Below are 21,530 nucleotides of genomic sequence, written 5' to 3' on the forward strand. Positions count from 1 at the left end.
GTAACCCACCAATCACATACTTGATGTTACAAATGTATTACTGACCCCAACAAACACAAACCTGACCAAAAGAATTCATTACTGACTCCACCTTTTACAGACCAGACATGAAGAATTAAAAAAAAAAGGATGGACGAGTCAAAAATTCATCCTTAAAAACATTAAATATCCGACAGTCTCAACCGTACAAACCTTACGCATTCATTACTGCCCTGACCAATCACAGACTGACCCTAAACATCAATTACCGACCCCACCAATAACAAACCGTTAAAAAAACCACCTTAAAAAATGCACGATTCCTGAAATTCCCTAGTATTTTTAGAGAAATTTGATTTTTAATTCTACATAAATAAAGAATAAAAAATTAAACAAAAAAATTTTAGTAGATACAAGTTTACAAAGTAGTTTGGAGGAAGATGAAGACAAGCAAGTTTTAACAGGGAAATATCTGTATGAATAACTATAAATAAAATATATAATAAAAAATATAAATCTAAGATTCATTCATTCATTCATTCATTCATTCATCATTAAAACCTGCTCATCCGCCTGGGTTGTGGAGTGAATGTAAACATAAAAAATAAATATATAAAATAAAAATTAATAAACAAATAAATTAGTACGTCATCATTAAAATGATTGATCGGCTTTAGATACGAGATCATGCAGCATGTAAGAAAGTGCACACTTAACAAAGAAGGTTCTCCAAGAGTTCTTTAGTAACGAAAATGGTTCTACATGGAACCACGAACACTCAAAGAACCTTTTGCATGACCAAAGCGTTCTTTGCATCGTGAAAGCGTTCTTCAGATTGATGGAGAATGTGCTGTAGATGGTTCTATATAGCACCCAAAAAGGGTTCTTCTATCCGTACATGGCAACAATAGCAGGACCCTTTTTGGTGCTACATAGAACCTAGGTTCTGCATAGAACCATGTACAACACATTCTTAAATGGTTCTTTCCTTGGTAAAATTGTTCTTCAGATTGACGGAGAATGTGTTGTATATGGTTCTATATAAAAGCACAAGGAGTTCTGCTATTATTCAAACTTGACATCGTAACTACAGAAGAACCCTGTTTGGTGCCGTAAACAACCCTTTTCAAAAAGGTCTATATAGAACCACCTGCAGCACATTCTCCATCAATCTGAAGAACCCTTTTATGATGCAAAGAACCTTTTAATCGTGCAAAGTGTTCTTTGAGTGTTCATGGTTCTATACTTTACTAAAGAACCCTTAAAGAACCATCTCTTTCAGGAGTGTAAGAAAGGCACTTTGTCCGTGAGCCGAGGAGACGTCAGTCTGAAGTGAAGGTCCTGTTTTGGGTTCCTCGGGCGGATCTACAGGATGAAATGAGATGTAAATGGAGATTTGAGTCTGAGCTGAATTATTTAAGCCTGAGCAGAACTCCCAGAAGATTAAAGGCGGATGGAATAAATAAATCAGAATTCGTGTCGTACATATTCATCGCGAGTATCAGCGTTTCCGTCTCGCGCTGAATGAGGACCAGGCTTTGATAGCAGCTGCAGGTGTGGGTGTGTGTGTGTGTGTGTGTGTGTGTGTGTGGTGTGTGTGTGTGTGTGGGAGCGCCGCTGCTTTCAGGTGTGGGTGACTGGGGGGGGGTGGGTGTACCCTGGATGTTCCCTTCAGGCTGTTACACTCACAGCTCCACAACTTAACTCACACATCAAAGAGAAAGACGCTGTCAGCCTAGCGGCTACCTGTGCTAATGAGCGGTCAGAAAGCTGCACGTTCACTATAGACAGTTTTAAGTAAAACCCAATTTTCTTCACTTTCTAAAAGAAATAAAGGTTTGGCGTCGTGTGCGAACATTGCTCAGTTGAAGTTTCACCCCTACAGTCCACAAGGAGCGTTTTATGAATTAGCAGCGCTCAAAATAGTCAAGAAACACTGTTTACGAAACAGCTAAGTATTCAGACTGTAGTGTTCAGACGTGGCGCCTTGCAAATGTTTTAGGCCTCCTTAAAAGTGGTCAAAGATATTTTGTGATGTGTTACATTTTATTTCATTTAAGGGGAGAGGACCTGCCCCAGGTGGGGGGGTTTAAGTATCTCAGGGTCTTGTTGACAAGTGATGGGAATAGGGTTTGTGAGATCAGCCACAGGCTGGAATAGGCGGCAGCAGAAATGCGGTCACTGTACCAGACTGTAGTGGTGAAGAGGGTTACCGGTTACCGGTCAGTCTATATCTCAACCCTCACCTGTGGTCATGAGCTGTGGGAAATGACCGGAAGAATAAGATCACAGATACAAGCAGCGGAAATGAGCTTTCTTCACAGGGTGGTGGGCTACACTCTACTGACAGGGTGAGGGGCTCGGTCATCCGGGAGGGGGTCAGAGTAGAGCCGCTACTCCTCCACATTGAGAGAAGCCAGATAAGGGGGTTCAGGAATCTGATCAGAATGCCCCCTGGACGCCTCCCGGTGGGGGTTTACTAGGCACAGCCTACTGGAAGGAGTTCCTGGAGTCGTCCCCCAGAATGAGCTGGAGGAAGGTGCGGGGGACAGAGTGGTCTGGGATTCTCTGCTCTCCCAATTGCTACTTAATTAAGCGGTTAAAGATGATGAATGAATGAATGAATGAATGACCCTCAAAACAAATTATTTCAAGGCGAAATTGCTAAGAAAATTGTAAGAAAACATTCTGTGAGAAAAATTACTCACTGAAAAATCCTCTATAAGCTCCACGTTCACACAGGTGAAAGATGTTGGCCTAATGAGGACACATTATCTCTAATATAGTGGCCAGTGAGTGGAAGCACAAGGTGGGTGTTTCTAATAAAGTGGCCATTGAGTGGAAGCACAGGGTGGGTGTTTCTAATATAGTGGCCAGTTGATGGAAGCACAAGGTGGGTGTTTCTAATAAAGTGGCCACTGAGTGGAAGCACAGGGTGGGTGTTTCTAATATAGTGGCCAGTGAGTGGAAGCAAAAGGTGGGTGTTTCTAATAAAGTGGCCAGTGAGTGGAAGCACAAGGTGGGTGTTTCTAATAAAGTGGCCAGTGAGTGGAAGCAAAAGGTGGGTGTTTCTAATAAAGTGGCCACTGAGTGGAAGCACAGGGTGGGTGTTTCTAATATAGTGGCCAGTGAGTGGAAGCACAAGGTGGGTGTTTCTAATAAAGTGGCCAGTGAGTGTAAGCACAGGGTGGGTGTTTCTAATAAAGTGGCCAGTTAATGGAAGCACAGGGTGGGTGTTTCTAATATAGTGGCCACTGAGTGGAAGCACAAGGTGGGTGTTTCTAATATAGTGGCCAGTGAGTGGAAGCAAAAGGTGGGTGTTTCTAATAAAGTGGCTAGTGTGTGGAAGCACAAGGTGGGTGTTTCTAATAAAATGGCCAGTGAGTGGAAGCACAAGGTGGGTGTTTCTAATATAGTGGCCAGTGAGTGGAAGCACAAGGTGGGTGTTTCTATTAAAGTGGCCAGTGAGTGGAAGCACAAGGTGGGTGTTTCTAATAAAATGGCCAGTGAGTGGAAGCACAGGGTGGGTGTTTCTAATATAGTGGCCAGTGAGTGGAAGCACAAGGTGGGTGTTTCTATTAAAGTGGCCAGTGAGTGGAAGCACAAGGTGGGTGTTTCTAATAAAGTGGCCAGTGAGTGGAAGCACAAGGTGGGTGTTTCTATTAAAGTGGCCAGTGAGTGGAAGCACAAGGTGGGTGTTTCTAATAAAGTGGCCAGTGAGTGGAAGCACAAGGTGGGTGTTTCTATTAAAGTGGCCACTGAGTGGAAGCACAAGGTGGGTGTTTCTAATAAAGTGGCCAGTGAGTGGAAGCACAAGGTGGGTGTTTCTAATATAGTGGCCAGTGAATGGAAGCACAAGGTGGGTGTTTCTAATAAAGTGGCCAGTGAGTGGAAGCACAAGGTGGGTGTTTCTAATAAAGTGGCCAGTGAGTGGAAGCACAAGGTGGGTGTTTCTAATAAAGTGGCCAGTGAGTGGAAGCACAAGGTGGGTGTTTCTATTAAAGTGGCTAGTGAGTGGAAGCACAAGGTAGGTGTTTCTAATAAAGTGGCCAGTGAGTGGAAGCACAAGGTGGGTGTTTCTAATAAAGTGGCCAGTGAGTGGAAACACAAGGTGGGTGTTTCTATTAAAGTGGCCAGTGAGTGGAAGCACAAGGTAGGTGTTTCTAATAAAGTGGCCATTGAGTGGAAGCACAAGGTGGGTGTTTCTAATAAAGTGGCCAGTGAGTGGAAGCACGGGGTGGGTGTTTCTAATAAAGTGGCCAGTTAGTGGAAGCACAAGATGAGTGTTTCTAATAAAGTGTCTCACAGTTAAATATATATAAATATGATTAAACAAATCAATAATTAATTATGAGGCCTAAATCAATACATCCTCTTACCTAAGTCACTAACGTTCATGTAGAACACAGAAGGGAGGAGAGCACTGAGACGTATCAAGGCTCTTCCAGGGTTTTGTTTCCAAGACTCTGAGTTACATAGATGTAGTTACTGTATTTATGAGGATTATACTGTGATCTGTTCAAACCCAGGATACTAACAGAGACAGTAACAAGCTGAATATATACAGAATCTTCCCTTTCTATTGGGAGGCGTCTGTCCCGAACACTAAGCCCTAAATTTACACACTAATGAAAATAGTACTCACACTACATCTGCTGCTGCACAGTTTGTGTTGGTCATCCTCTAGTCCTTCATCAGTGGTCACAGGGCGCTGCCCACAGGATGCTGCCCACAGGACGCTGCCCACAGGACGCTGTTGGCTGGATATTTTTGGTTGGTGGACTATTCTCAGTCCAGCAGTGACACTGAGGTGTTTAAAAACTCCAGCAGCACTGCTGTGTCTGATCCACTCAGACCAGCGCAACACACACTAACACACCACCACCACGTCAGTGTTACTGCAGTGCTGAGAATGACCCACCACCCAAATAGTACCTGCTCTGTGAGGGTCTTGAGGGGGTCCTGACCACTGAAGAACAGGCCAACAATGTGTGCAGAGAAACAGATGGACTGCAGTCTGTAACTGTAGAACTATATGGTCAGTGGAGCTTTCGTCAAAAAAGCTTTTAGTTTAGTTCATCAGTTTGGAAACAAAAGGCGCTTTAAGTCGACGACTTTAGGGATCAAATACAGCAACCATAGAAACTCTGTTATCACCACAGCAGAGTGAATCAAACCCCCACAGCAAACACAGTGAGTACAAACTACCAGACAGATCAGGAGATGAAGGAGAGGATGTGATTGCTGTGCGTCTCAGAGTATTATGAGCAGATCACTACCAGGAAAAGGGAGCAAAGCAATTATTAATTCAAATCATGAGTCATTATGAACTGAAAATTTAAAAAAATGATCATTTTGGAGCATTTCTGTCGCACAATTTCAGCTTTAGAACCTAAATTACACAATTCAGAACAGAATAATAATCTAAATAACACTAATTGCTATGAACCAGTACTGATAATTATAATAATAGTAATAATAATATTAAAATGCCACATATTTACTTTTAGTTTTGCACCGAATCTCCTACACCACCCCTAAACCACCTCTCAGAGGGAGTTTCTTTTTTGCAGTGTTTTTGGGAAAAAAATGTTTAAAGTTTTTAAAAAAAACAGAGTTCAACAGAGATTCATGTGGACTCGGGGTTTGAGTTTGAGTTTGGCACACGTGGAGTGTCCTTAAACCAAACATGATTCAGAGAAATCTATTACAAACTCTCTTTAAAATCAATTGACTTCCGAATCTAATCATACCGTACATTCGGGACGTGCCTTAAATCGAATCCGCAGCGGAAACTCAAATCCCTGTGTGGAATCATTTTATCATGGAAGCAGATGGTGCGTAAGAGCCGGGGGTAGCCAGGTATTTCAGACGGAGCCCAGACAAAATTCACACTGAATATCAAAATCCAATCTTACGTCATGCAGCAGAAAAGCCGAGCTATCAGACGGGGGAACTTTCAAGGAACATCAAGAGCAGCTCAGGTGTGCTGCATCACCAACGCAGACTAAAGAAACCTTTACTTCTATTACACACAGATATACGCTCACTGGCCAATTTATTAGAAACACCTACCTTGTGCTTACATTCGCTGGCCTCTTTATTAGAAACACCACCTTTCACTAACTGGCCACTTTATTAGAAACACCTACCTTGTGCTTCCATTAACTGGCCACTATATTAGAAACACCACCTTTCACTAACTGGCCACTTTATTAGAAACACCCACCTTGTGCTTCCACTCACTGGCCACTTTATTAGAAACACCCACCTTTCACTAACTGGCCACTTTATTAGAAACACTACCTTGTGCTTCCATTAACAGGCCACTTTATTGGAAACACCCACCTTTCACTAACTGACCACTTTATTGGAAACACTACCTTGTGCTTCCATTAACTGGCCACTTTATTAGAAACTCCCACTGTGTACTTCCACTCTCTGGCCACTTTATTAGAAACACCTACACTATGCTTCCACTCACTGGCCACTTTATTAGAAACACCCACCTTGTGGTTCCACTCTCTGGCCACTTTATTAGAAGCACCCACCTTGCGCTTACACTAACTGGCCATTTTATTAGAAACACCTACACTGTGGTTCCACTCGCTGGCCACTTTATTAGAAACACTGTGTAGTTCCACTCACTAGCCTCTGAAATCGAAAACCAAGCTGTTGTATAATCACATTTGCAGCCTTGTACTACAACTTTACAGGAAGAGGAAAAAGGAAAAACATTCATAACTTTCAGTGTAAGATAACAGGATTACATTGAAGAGAGGGGTTTCTAATAAAGTGGCCGGGGAGCACATATTTCATTTGAAATCCCGTCTTCTATAAGAGACACTCTGTTGTGGAGTGTGTGTCCCAGCGCTGGTCTGATTCATGAGTGTGTAGATCTCTTACAGCACTCAATCAGCAGCTCAGACTCAATCAGAGGGTCCAGAGGAACTGAAGGGCTTTATTAGCATATATTTGCATATAGATTCATATGTATTTTACTCCAGCAGAAGAGAGTTAAAGTTAAACACTGAGCTGTAGGCTATGTTTGTGTTTCAGAGCTTTAAGGAGGAACCGCATCAGCACCATCGAGGACGGAACGTTCTCCAATATGCACCGACTCATAGACCTGTGAGTGTTTACACACACACACACACACACACACACACACACACACACAGTTTCAGTACAAGAACATTTAATACTGCTATTATTACTTTCTAATAATATTTCTTTAGTGTGAGTGAGTGAGATAGAGAGAGAGAGCGAGAGAGAGAGAGAGAGAGAGAGAGAGAGAGAGAGTAACACAACAAGAAAGAAAGAAGGAAGCGAAGGACAGAAAAGAAGGAAAAGGACATAAAAGAGAGAGAGAAAGTGAGAGTGAGGAGAGGGGTGGAAAAGAGAATGAAAGGGAAAGAGAGAGAGGGAAACAGAGGAGAAAGTGAGAGAGTGAGGAGAGTCAGAGAGAGGTAGAGAAAAAGAGAGCAAGAGGAGACAGAAAACGCCAGCGTAAAAGAAAGGAGAGAGAATGAAAAGGAGAGTAAGAGAGAGAGAAAGAAAAGACAAAGAGATTCACACAAAAACCCTCCACATTATGTGACACATATAATAAAACAGCCCTGAACTCACGAATACATTATGACGAGAGGTTCCTGTACCAGGAAACTAAGGACTTTAATATTTCCTTCCAGTAATATTGCTTTAGTGAGAGCGGGCGAGATAAAGAGAGAGCGAGACTGAAACAGAGGGAGAAAGATAAATTCATAAAGCTTTGATATTTTTCTTTTATGAGATATGAGCTATCAGTAACGGCAGCTTTTAAATGCACACAGAGCTTCAGGCTTTATCAGTGACTCAGTTTCACTGACACCCATTTACAGCTCCTCTTCAGTCGTCCTGCTTGTTTTTATGGTTTTTATGATGATCCAGCAGATCTGACTGTAATAAAATGCTCTATCACTTCCCCTCTTTTCTAGGGATCTGTCTGTCAATCAGATTCTGGATCTTCCTCCATCTCTTTTCCAGAACCTCCAGAACCTCAAGCAGCTGTGAGTTTCTGCTTTTCTCATTCCTCTCAATGCATTTTATTACCTTTATTACTGTCACACTGCAGATTCATACTGGATTAAAATCACTCCACAATTATTATAGTCAGACTGTAAAACTACACACACTGCAGATTCATACTGGATTAAAATCACTCCACAATTATTACTGTCAGACTGTAAAACTACACACACTGCAGATTCATACTGGATTAAAATCACTCCACAATTATTATAGTCAGACTGTAAAACTACACACTGCAGATTCATACTGGATTAAAATCACTCCACAATTATTACTGTCAGACTGTAAAACTACACACACTGCAGATTCATACTGGATTAAAATCACAATTATTACAGTCAGACTGTAAAACTACACACACTGCAGATTCATACTGGATTAAAATCACTCCACAATTATTACTGTCAGACTGTAAAACTACACACACTGCAGATTCATACTGGATTAAAATCACTCCACAATTATTACTGTCAGACTGTAAAACTACACACACTGCAGATTCATACTGGATTAAAATCACTCCACAATTATTACTGTCAGACTGTAAAACTACACACACTGCAGATTCATACTGGATTAAAATCTCTGCCAGACTGTTCGGACTACTGATTTGAATCTAGTATGAATCTAATCATCTTTATTACCTTGTTCAATCAAAAATTATGTCACCAAATCGTAACTACCAGTTATTTTTCTACAATAAATGATATATTGTTGTTTGCTAACTGAGAATGTATTCCCTACAGATTCCCTACAGACTTATCGTTATAATTTATTTTTACCCTATATGAGAAATAAATTGAAGCACTGTTGATATGTTTACCATTGGGGCATTATTTGCCTTGGTCTAGTGTGTCTCCATGGTAACAGAGAATATTTTGACTGGCGAACATGTACCAGTGGTCCGTGCAAATCTGTAAGAGGTTCAAGTGCAACTTCTTAGTGGCCCAATCCAATTTCACCCCTCGCCCCTACCATTTAGCCCTTAGCCCTCCGTTTTGAGGGTTCACATCTAGGGATAGGGTGTCCCTTGTTAAGATAGAGGGGTAGGGCGAAGTGTTGGGGCTACATGGCCCTCCAAACGGAGGTTTTGGAGACACACTCCAAGTGGAGAGTTAGGAGAATAAAAGTAAAACCGACCAAAGAAAACAACAAATGTGGGACTTTTCTCAGTTAGAAAATTACAATAATCATCGTATTCTCTTAGTTTAATGCCGTCTCAGTATATTATGGTCCTTTTCTTCATAACAAGCATAAAAGTCACGAGTAGTTTGTTGATTTCTTGGTAGCTAAAGTTCCTGTTCCACCTTAAATAGTCCAGCAGTTACATTCTGGCACCTCAGGCATCAGAGCTGCTGTATTATTTAAGGTGGAACGGGTAAATTCAAACGAGAATCTGGTGAATATCTGACTTCAGCTTCATATCACTGAAGAATTAGGGGTGGGCGATAATAAATAATTGCCCCCCTCTTTGAAGGCATATGATGCCCTAAATGTAACTAAAGCCCAGCAGTGAGGAGCTGAACTTTACCCTCCTCTGCTGTCACTGCAGACTGGCAGGGTCGCCTACAGAGCAGCGCTGGTAGCTGTTAATGAAGTGATGCTCTTTTTATTTGAGGGTCCCATTTCAGAGGGAGGATTTCAACCACTACCCTATAACTCAGTTCCAAGGGGTGAGGGTGACACTCGAACACAAGGGGTAGGGGTAGAAATGGAATTGGGCCTAAGAGTTTACAAATGCTCCAATAGAGAAGCACTTTATCCCGCACCAGTCAAGTCTCACAAACTGAAGCTCTGGGAAATCTAATCCAGCTCCAATCGGGCTTCTGTTACACACTGAGAGCCTTAAAGTGCAGAAAAAGTTAAAAGAGTCAGAGTTTTGTTTTGTAGCCCTACATATATAACCTTGACTGAGCTCAGGCTTTAAAGATCTCTGACTTTTCTACACTTTTTCAGCGCATTGGCCTCACAGACGCTGCACTGATTGGCTGTGAACAATGTTGAAACGACGTGACAGGTGTTATGAATCACTGGCATTAACTGCTGAGCACTTTCTTCTACCTGCCTGTATGTGTGTTTATTCAGGAACATCTCCAACAACCCCCTGACGCATGTCTATGAAAACCAGTTCGACAGTTTCGTCAACCTCCAGTCGCTGTGAGTGAGCTGCGTCCTCTGCTTTTTATCTTTCAGAGCCGACTGATCGAACTATTGATTAGACTATTCACCACGTTAATGAGGAATCCTGACCGTGACATGACAAGATAATGAAGCACCGCAGAAGCTCACTGGAAAAACGTGTTATTCAGCCTTTTCTTTAGCTTCGCCGCCAGTTTCCTTCACACTGCAGGCCATATGTCTGAATACCCATCAGATTTCAACGTCACGTTGTTTTTTTCCGCATATACAAAAAGAAAAAACGCTTAGGGAACTGAAAGTGGATGTGCTGTGGCGTCACTACTGGATTGAATTTGTTCAGCATGAACTTAAAGACAAATTGATCCAAAGGCTTTTGCTTAAATGCTTGAGATACACTTTTATTTAAAAGTAAAGGTGCTGAAAATGATTCTTTGGCCTGTATGTGTTATTTTGACTTTTGTCTAATATTGTAAAATGTAGAAAATGGTGAAAAAAGCATGAAAAAAACTCAAATCCGACTTTAGCTGCTGTTTGTGTCTGAGGTATTTTTCTAATGACCTTTTCCAGATGCATAAAAACCCCTCTTTTCTGTTTGAATAACATTATGCAGTTTTTTTACTAAACATATTCATGCTAATTTATGCAATTTACCGGTACTTGTAACTGCAAGCGTGAATTTATAAAAGTCAAATTAAGCTATCAGCTCCGCACTCGCTTGGAAAATAAAGAAATGTATGCAAAGTAATTTGCTGCATCATAATTAAGTCTGAAGGCCTGTTTCTGAAACTTATGTAGCTTCTGATTTATTACCCTGTCGCTCAAGTGACACGACAGCATAGAACACTTCAAAGTTTTGAATAAAAAAACAATAAATGATCACAGAGGTGTGAAGCATATTCCTGTTTATGGGTTCGGGACTCAGACAAAATAAAAGCGCTCACATTTCCAGCTTATGTCAGATCACATTCTTTATATAACAAAACAGCATTGAAAAATTGTGTTATTAAAGGAGAAATAGATGCTTTTTTGCATCAACCTTAAAGTTAAGCTATGTTTACTTGCACTAGCCTTTACGCCAGATTTGCTAAGGAAAGCGCGAAGCCTTTAACGCGTTAAAATTCAGAAAAAATTACGTCAGATTTACTACAGTGTGCGCTAACATGCAGTTAACATGCACTCAGAGAGTGTTTCAAACAGCAGTTACAGTTTCTATACATTTTCACATACATTTAATAAATGTGCTTTGCATGTTATTCAATATGGGAAGAGCTAACGCCCAGTGAAAAAGAAAACGGCTCGATGAAAGAAAATTTCCTACGAAATTAGTAATTATACTCTTAATTTGAGGTTGAAGCTTGCATTTAATAATAAATCTGTTCTTTACAAGTAACCGCAAAAAACATTTCTGCTCAGTTCACGTTAATCGGCTGCTTCGGGCTGTTAATTTGCAGAACAGTTCATTTGCATGCAGCTCAGCGGCGCCCCCATGTGCACGTGATAAAACAGAAAAGTGCTTCGCGGCAGATTTACTAAGCCAAGCTCAAAGCCTTGAGAGTTAAATTAAAATTCAGAAAAAGTTGCCTCTAGTTTACGTCAGATTTACTAAGACGTTAATTTACAGATAGTAGTTACTAAATAATAAGCCTTAGTATGTAATAAGCCTGGGATTTTAAGGGGTTATTAAATAGACTTTGCATATTATTCAATATGGGAAGAGCTAACGCCCTGTGAAAAAAAAACAATAAAAGAAAACTGCTTGATGAATGAAAATTTCCTGAGAAATTCGTAATTACACTCTTTTTTTGAGGTGACTGATGAAGGAAAATCGTGCATTTAATAACAAATCTGTCCTTTTTGAGTAATTGTAAAAAAACTAATATGAACTAAAAGTTCATATTAACTGGTTGCTCCAGGTTGTTAATTTGCATAACAGTTCATTTGCATGCATTGTTAAAGGAGAAGATTCAACTGCAGAAATAGATTTTTTATAGCTTTTTTGCATTAATCTTAAAGTTCAGTTACGTTAACTTGTACTAGACTTTGCGCCAGATTTACTAAGCAAAGAGCAAAGCCTTCAGAGTGAGTTCAAATTCAGAAAAAAGTATGTGAGATTTACTACGACGTGCGCCAACATACAGATCCACTCAGAGAGTGTTTTAAACAGCAGTTACAGAAGGAAATGGACTGAGAATTTTTGGTGTTTTCTATAAATTTTCACATGCATTTAATAAACATCGCTGTTGTCGGAAGAAAAACTCATATCTCCAAAATGGTAACGTTACAGGAGAAGGAAAAAAACGACTTCACTTTTAATGGAAGTCAATGGAAGCAAATGTTTTTACAAGTAATTTTTGGGCCGTTTCTTTTGGTCCATTCATCATGACATTTACAGGGCAAAGGGCAACAGGCATTTTCAAATTACGTCAAAAACTGAAAAACGTTCCGACAGCCGCGATATGCTTTGCATATTATTTCATATGGGCAGAGCTAACGGCCAGTAAAAGAAACAATAAAACAGCTCAATGAATGAAACTTTTCTAAGGAATTAGTAATTATAGTAACTCTTATTTCTTTAGTAATTTCACTCTTTAGTAATTTCACTCTTATTATTGAGGCGAAGAAATGAAAGAAAAGCTTGCATTTAATAACAAATGTGTCCTTCTCAAGTACTTGTGAAAAACATTTCCGCTCAGTTCACATTAATCAGTTGCTCCAGGTTGTTAGTTTGCATAACAGTTCATTTGCATGCAGCTCAGTGGCGCCCCCTTGTGCACGGTGATAAAACAGAAAAATGCATTAGTGCTACGTTTACTAAATCCGGCTTTGGATGTTACCATGTTTTCCGAAATGGGACTGATGGGATGATGGGATGCCGTTGTTGTGCAGGAGCATGGAGGAGGTGGAGATTCCGAACATCAGCATCCGAATGTTCCGATCCCTCAGCAACCTCTCCCACATGTGAGTAACCTGGAATTACCCCCAGTCATTGGGATTCAATGTCAAAGTGTACCTGAAATCTAAACTGACCTTCTTTTCTACCTTGTTAGTTCATGTTGCTGCATTTTATCTTTAATCTTCCATCTAAATGTATCAACTTTAGCTCCGCCTCCGTAACGTCTTTGATTTTCAATGCGAAAATCTGTTAAGCGCAGCAATAAGTGTGTTTTTGCCAAGAAAACACTTTACGATATTCAGATAAACACAAACAATGGGGGCAAAGCTGGTGGCCCACTGGCTTTTTGCTCAGTGTTTTTCGAGCGGCCTCCTGCTGGTTAAACTGAGTATTACACAAAATGCCACCTCTAATTGCTTATTTTCCACTCACAGTCCAATTTACTTATTTTTCCTTCATGTATGAATAAAAGTCAGTTGTACAGCTGTGATCTCGCAGTGTCAGCAAAAACGTTGGTAACACTTCATTTGGACTGTCCACTTTAGATGCTTTGTAGTTACTTAATCTACTTTCAAGTTACATTCAACTAAATATCTACTAAATTGACCATAATTGTCTTTAACTCTAAACCTGACCCTAATCTTAACCCTAACCTTAACCTCAACCCAAAACCTAAACTCAACCCTTACCCTGGTCCTAGCCCTAACCCTGTTCCAAATCCTAACCCTAACCTTAACCCAAAACCTAAACCCAACCCTCACCCTGGTCCTAATCCTAATCCTAACCTTAACCTCAACCCAAAACCTAAACCCAACCCTCACCCAGGTCCACATCCTAATCCTAACCTTAACTTCAACCCAAAACCTAAACCCAACCCTCACCCTGGTCCTAATCCTAACCCTAGCCTTAACCTCAACCCAAAACCTAAACCCAACCTCACCCTGGTCCTAATCCGATCCTACTAACTAAACCCAAACCTCAAGCCTACCTAACCTAACTTCAACCCAAAACCTAAACCCAACCTCACCCCGGTCCTAATCCTAATCCTAACCTTAACTTCAACCCAAAACCTAAACCCAACCCTTAGCCTGGTCCTAACTCTAACCCTGGTCCACATCCTAACCTTAAGCTTAACCTCAACCCAAAACCTAAACCCAACCCTCACCCTGGTCCACATCCTAATCCTAGCCTTAACCTCAACCCAAAACCTAAACCTAACCTCACCCTGGTCCTAATCCTAATCCTAACCCCACTACTGTTTAGAATCAACTGAGTTTCAACAGATAGTTTCAACAATTAGAACGTCTGTAGAGAATCTATACTGGACTATCCAAATAAAGTCCAAAACCATTCCTTTATTTTCCTAAATAAAAGTCTTGCTGAGTTTAGAATCTGTTTGAGAAGGTAAATACCTAGATAGACTTTGTATGCAGGACAGTCTTCTGGGTGGTCCGAGAGTGGACCAGCAGTGGCAAACAGTCAGCAGGATGACCTTATCAAGCCAGCGGGCTGATAAATGCTCGCTGTCAGGATAGAAGAACACAGGCTTGGTTCTTGACTTCTCTGCTCTCCAGCCATCACATGGATTTATTCAGTTCCATCACCTGATTGAATTTAAATAAATATATTGATCATATTAAAGCAGGTATTGGACGGCAACTGTACTAATAATACTGGACTTCCTCCAGGAGAGATTTGGAAATGGTTAAGATGAAACAAACAGAATAATCATAATAAATGGTATTATATATAATTTATTCAGGTGCCTAAAGCTCACTAGAAGTGTGTCACGAGCCAAATTACATTCATTTCAGTGTAACTTGCTACACTGATCAGTTTCGCATCGCTGTGCAAATAAACTTCGCGCGTGAAACTTCACATCAAGTTCAGCTATTCTGAGTTTTGACAAGTATTCACGTCTTTGGACAACAGTAGTACTGGCTTTATCTAAAGCCGCTTTCCACTGCATGTTATAGACTCAACTTAACTCGACCCGACTCGACCCGACTCGACTCGTTTTTGGTACCAGCTACTTTGTTTTCCACTACAGATACAGAACCCAGTCAATGTAGCTGGCCGTCACAGCAATACCCCAGATTTTTTATATTATTATTATTATTGTGAAATCTGGAGGTGCTGTGGCCTCATCAGTACCCCCACTGTTGGGGTTCTAGGGGTTCTTTTTATGTTTATGTTTAATGAGTTAGCCAACTTTCTAACTGCACCAAAAACTTTTTTGCGCAGTGCTGCACATCCCGAGTGAAACTGCATGATGACTGTAAACTTAGATCTCTAGTGCAGTTTTACCTTGAATTTGATGCTTATTTGCCTTTTTAAATAGTGAGGTTTCGTAGGTACTTCATTCCAGGAGCAACACAAACTTCCCTTTTTTTTGAGCACAAGCCAAGAACATTAGCATCGCTATGCTAGTCTGACACGCTGTGAGTTTGCAGAAGCCCAAACTTTCAGTTTAGATGGTTCTCACGTTTTAAATCGAGCTATTTTGAGTCACGGCTCCTCCGCAGCGAACAAACTTTCCTTTCAGTGGCGGCGGCTGGCGTTCCCACTGAACATGACTGGCGCCCTCAGCTATGAGGAAAACAAAATCCGGTTTCAGTAAGGTGTGCTATCTCTGGGGGAAAGGAGGGGAAGTGTTGTGCATCTGAAAATTGGAAACGATTTAATTTTACATGCAGCCGTGGCGAGTTATCAGCGCCAGGCGTAAACAGGCCGGGGCGCTCGCCAGGCCAAAAGGAGGCATTAGGGCCGAGCCATCGGGCCGAGCTTTGGCCCTCACCGCTGAGAAGAGTCGAGGTTGTCAGAAGAGAGCAGCGTGTTTGGGTGCAGTTCAGATAGAGAGTGATTGTTTTAGTACAGAAGCGAAGCTCACAGCTCGCATAAAACTGATAAACCATCAAGCCATAAGCCGACGTTGCTATTCCGCAGGCAATCGCAGCAGATTTACTCACTGTAAACACAGTGTCCATCTCTCTCCATCGCTCTCTCTCTCTCTCTCTCTCTCCTTCTCTCTCTCTCTCACCCTCTCGCTGTGTGTGTCAGACATAATAGCTGCAGAATTGATGAGTTCACCTGCAGGGAAAAGAAAAAAGAAAGAGCAGAAAAACAGAACAGAAAAGGCTTCAGTCTTCAGAGAGATTTCTAAATGAAAACCCATCACTTACGCAAGGACAGAGAACGCCCCCACCCCCCACCCCACCCCCCCTTTCTCAGAAGATGACTTTCTAGAAACGATCGTGTCGGGCAGGAACGGTGATCATCACCGTATCAGCTTCAGGATCTGAATTACAATCAATGGTGCATTAACATTAAAGTGTGTTCTCTTTAGGTCCTCTTAGAAAATCTACCAAGCAAGGAATTTCATCAAACTTCTGAATACGGTTCTATAATCAGGCAAACACATCATATGACCTGCTATGTACTACTTAAAATTACAGTTAAAGTACAAAAATGAATAGTCTAAAATAAATAAATAACGATTCTTAAAGGATCAGGAAAAAATAAATTGTAACAAATTGAAAAATAATAAAAAAAATTACATATTTTTAGTTTAGTTTCTGTTCAGAAAGTTCTAGAAAACTAATATTTATATGTTTTCTAATAACTCTAATGTAACTGTAATGTAATACTTCTATTTTTGCATAACTTTAACTTTAATAACGTTAATCTTTTAACTAGATCACAACATTTAAAAAATGTTTTGAATTTTTACAAAATGAATAGTCTGAAATAAATAAATGAGATAATCATTCTATTTTTGGATGACTTTGAATTGCAAAATATAGTCAACATATCTAATATTTTTCCTGTTGAGATTTTGTTTTTAGCTTAATTTAAGATTATTTACTTTATTACTAGACATTTTTTTACTTGATTTAAGTAATTTTATCTCATATTTAAGTACAATTTTTTCACTGTACAGGCACATAATTTTGCTTGTCTGCTTTATCTGCCAGTATAGTGAGACAATTTTACTCAAATATGAGCAAAAATTACTTAAATCAAGTAAAAAAAGTCTAGAGATAAAGTAAATAATCTTAAATTAAGCTAAAAACAAAATCTCAACAGGAAAGATTAACAAAATTACATAAAATAAGTAAAAAAAAGTCTTGAAATAAACAAAATAACCTTATAATAAGTGCACAACCATCTCAAAATGAGAAATATTAGATATATTGATGAGATTTAAGGTCATTACACTTAACAAGATACTATTTTTGCAGTGTGCTCTTCTAATTAACTCACAACATTTTTAAAAGTAAGGATTACTTTTCCCTGCATTAGTGTTTGTTTGTATTTACTGTAATATATACAATGTTGTTTTAACAAATAAAAACACACTAACTGTCCAGATAAATGGCTTCAAACAGTTGGTTTAAGTGCCTCTTGTACAGTACAGTACATGTATAGCTGAATGAGGGCTTATCAGATGCTGGATGATGCTACTGGGTCGTTCTCCATTTGGAGGGGAAACCATGTCACAAATGTTTTAGAGCTTAAAAAGATGCTGTAAATATCAGGTTCAGCTCCAAAAGTCAGTATGTACATTTACACAGTTGAGCTAAGATTAAATAAGACTTTTCCCTCATGATTCTCTGATTTTTCTTTTTTTATCCTGTTTCATAGTCGCTCTGCATCTATAAAACAGCTCGTCACTAAACCAACTTTCAACATTTTTAATATAAAACAAGATTTTTAAGAGATTTAACTTAGGAATTTGTATAAAACAAATTCATGTTTAGTTTTACATCATTAACGTTTTGCTACAAAAAAAGGATTTTATTTTAAAAATTCATTTGTCACAGAGATTTTGTTCAGGACTCTTATTCTACATTTTAACACAGTATTTTCAGCTCTATTAAACTGCTTCTTTGGGTCGAGGCTCATCAGGGAGGAAGCGTCTCAAAGCATGAGAAGGCGAGTCACACTCGCTCACTTTCATTAATTTATTAATAATTTAGTTTATCAGGCAGCCCAGAACTTTTATGTGTCACCGGTGTTATGAGCTTTAATGGCTGGGTAATTAAAATTTATCAAAATAATGTCATATTATAATTTTTATTACTGGTTTTAAATACACAAGGTCACCTGACGGCCAACGAGTCAGCTGTTTTACAGAATCCTCAGTTTTAACCAGAGCGTCACTGGAGTCACCGTCACTGGTGTTACACCACATTCATACAACACCAGTGACTGTAAATATGTGTGAATTAAGCTCTCCTTACTGCAGATATGATAAAAGGAGATGTTTATGGACTTGTATAGTTTTGATTTTTTAATAATGTATCCACCTGAATTCCCACTCCAGATGGAGAACGACCCCAGTAGACATTCCCAACACGGATCATCAAACGTCTGAAAGTGCCACTGAATGTTTTCATCTGTCTTCAAAGCTGTTTGTGTTTCTGGTCAGTTATTTTAAGCGGTTCGAGTACTGCGGCTACTCCCCGAACGTGCGGAGCTGCAAACCCAACACCGACGGCATCTCGTCCTTCGAGAACCTGCTGGCCAACATCATCCTGCGGGTGTTCGTCTGGGTCGTGGCGTTCGTCATCTGCTTCGGGAACGTCTTCGTGATCTGCCTGCGCTCCTGCATCGCCTCGGAGAACCAGCACCACACCATGGCCATCAAATCCCTCTGCTGTGAGTTCTGAGCTGTTCTTCACCCAAACTTCCTGACGTTTCATCTAAAATTCATAAGCCAGGCAGATTATTTATGGATGGTTCTGACACTCAAATCAGACGGGAGAGAAAACGCAGCAGTTTAAGCAGTTTTAGTTATAAAAAGATGGTTCTTCAACTGTTTCTGTATAGAACCATGAACACTGAAAGAACCATTTGCATGACTTAAGTTTTTTTCTGCATGGTGGAATGGCTCTAGATGGAGAATGTGTTGTATATGGTTCTATATAGGACCTTTTGAAAAGGGTTCTATGTAGCACCTACACTCTTCCGTTGTCACGATGCGGAGCTTGCACTTGAACTAGAACCATCTTTTTGGTGCTGTATAGAACGCTTTTCAAAAAGGTGCTATAAAGAACCATATACAACACATTCTCCTTCAATCTAAAGAACCATTTCACCATGCAAAGAGCCCTCTTTAGTTCTATATAGCACCTTTTTAAAAAGGGGTCTATATAGCACTAAAAAGGGTTCTTCTGTTGTTATGATGTGGAGCTTGTACTTGCACTTGAAGAACCATCTTTTTGGTGCTATATAGACCCATTTTCATAAAGGTGCTATATAGAACCATATACAACACTTTTTTTGTTAATCCAAAGAACCATTTCACCATGCAAAGAACCCTTTTTGGTTCTATATAGCACATTTATGAAAAGGCTTCTCTATACCAACAGGGGTTCTTTTATTGTTACGATGTGGAGCTTGTACTTGAACTTGAAGAACCGTCTTTTTGGGGCTGTATAGAACTCTTTTAAAAAAGGTGCTGTAAAGAACCATATACAACACATTCTCCTTCAATCTAAAGAACCATTTCACCATGCAAAGAACCCTTTTTGGTTCTGTACAGCACCTTTTTGAAAAGGGTTCTATATACCAACAGGGGTTCTTTTATTGTTACGATGTGGAGCATGTACTTATAGTACCACCTTTTTGGTGCCACATAGAACCCTTTTCAAAAAAGGCGCTATATAGAACCATTTACAACACATTCTCCTTCAATCTAAAGAACCATTTCACCATGTAAAGAACCCATTTTGGTTCTATATAGCACCAAAAAGGGTTCTATTGTTTCAATGTGGAGCTTGTTCTTGAACTTGAAGAATCATTTTTTAAGAGCGTTCACTGCAAAAAAATATATATATATCTTGACAAATGAAATTATCCAAAATGTCTTCAATATATATAATATTTCTCATTTTGAGATGGATGTAGGAATAAAATAAGACTATTTAACTTATTTCTAGATATGTTTTCTTGTTTTAAGTGATTTTATTAAGTGAAATCATTCTATCATCGTGCTATATTGGCAGATCATTTTACTTGTTGTAAGAAAAATGCTTGAAACCGATGAGATTTTAAACTGAAAACATGTAAAACACATCTAGAAATAATTTAAATCATCTTATAATCCTACAGTCATCTCAAAATGAGAAATGTTAGATAATTAGACGAGATTTAAGATGATTTCATTTGCTAAGATATTGTTATTTTTGCAGTTTTTGGTTATATTTTGGTTCGCCCGAAGCCTAAAAGTGGTAAACACCCTTTTTCTTCATGTTGTGGTCTGTAATGTAGTGATGTGAAGCATAAAATCTGCAACCATGAGAGCAACAGCAACACATTTGTGTTACAGACGTCGTTCCTGGTCATCCAAGCTTTTATGTCTTTAACATGGCCTCTCATTAGGTGTGACTGTGTCACTGAATCTGGCAGAGCTGACACCTCTGAATGAGTATTGCAGCATGAAAGTGAAAGTCAGCATTGCGTTTACGGATTATGTGTCCTTGGGGTTGTGAATAAAGGGAGAACAATAAGGGCCCTAAAACAAAGCCTTGTGGAACACCATGCTGCACTGTGCCATCCCCGTTTTCCCTTTTTCTTTTTGTTCACATCTCTTCTATTAAATGTTTACGTTCAATAACTGGCAAATGAAAAGCCGAGTTTGTACAAAATCAGAAAACATAGATGACTTGATGATATAATGCACTGTCACCAGGGTACTGTGCAAAAGTCAGAGAGCACCCTTCATTCATTTTATTTCCTGTCAACACGATCATTAAGCTTAAGGTATTCATTTTTCAAGAGATAAGACATAAGATAATGCACTTGCATAATGAAGGAGTCAAAAGTGCCAAAAGAGTTTAAAAATGATTAAAAGCTACAGAGAAAATGGTTTCATTGACCTGCATTGAAAGTAAAGTATGTTTTTTCCTTCTACTGTAAAGTTACCATTTTGGAGATACAAGGTTTTGTTCTAAAAGCAGCGATATGTTTATGTTTATTGAAATAGTTTTCAATATTTACGGTCAAGTTGATATTTACAGCACACTTAACAGGCTGGCTGCAAAAAAAAACAGACAAAAAAAGCTAATGTAGAGGGCATAGTTTTCTGTTTCTGGATAATAATAATAATAATGTGTTTTATTGATGAGCTGAATATGATTATCATTGTTTTTTTGCAACAGGAAAAACAGCCATAATTGTATAGTTACCATAATGCAACAGTATCAGAATAAATTAGTCTATAATGGTATTTCTATATACTTAAAACAGTCCTGATATGAACAGATCCAGCAGTGCCCCCCCAAAGACCCCACCCCAGTGCACAACACTGCAACCTACATATCTACTGTAGATGCATCAGTAAAGGCACTCATATTATCTCCTACTGTTGATTTATGAGCACAATTCTTGTGTAATAATACAAAGTGAAGTAAATATTCATGATTCTGTTAAATATTATTTACAT

General features: G+C 39.4%; 1 protein-coding gene across 1 annotated transcript in view; it reads left to right on the plus strand.

Moving 5' to 3' along the window:
- The window catches only part of rxfp2l (relaxin family peptide receptor 2, like), a 72,747-nt gene that overhangs the window by 34,784 nt on the left and 16,433 nt on the right, over positions 1-21,530 (plus strand). Inside the window, exons 11-15 of the mRNA XM_036581000.1 lie at positions 7,039-7,110; positions 7,956-8,027; positions 10,135-10,206; positions 13,075-13,146; positions 18,513-18,742. Of these exons, the coding sequence (XP_036436893.1) occupies positions 7,039-7,110; positions 7,956-8,027; positions 10,135-10,206; positions 13,075-13,146; positions 18,513-18,742 (518 nt within the window). The remainder of the gene's footprint in view (positions 1-7,038; positions 7,111-7,955; positions 8,028-10,134; positions 10,207-13,074; positions 13,147-18,512; positions 18,743-21,530) is intronic.

The sequence above is a fragment of the Colossoma macropomum genome, unplaced genomic scaffold, assembly GCF_904425465.1.
Source record: "Colossoma macropomum unplaced genomic scaffold, Colossoma_macropomum, whole genome shotgun sequence".
NCBI lineage: Eukaryota > Metazoa > Chordata > Actinopteri > Characiformes > Serrasalmidae > Colossoma > Colossoma macropomum.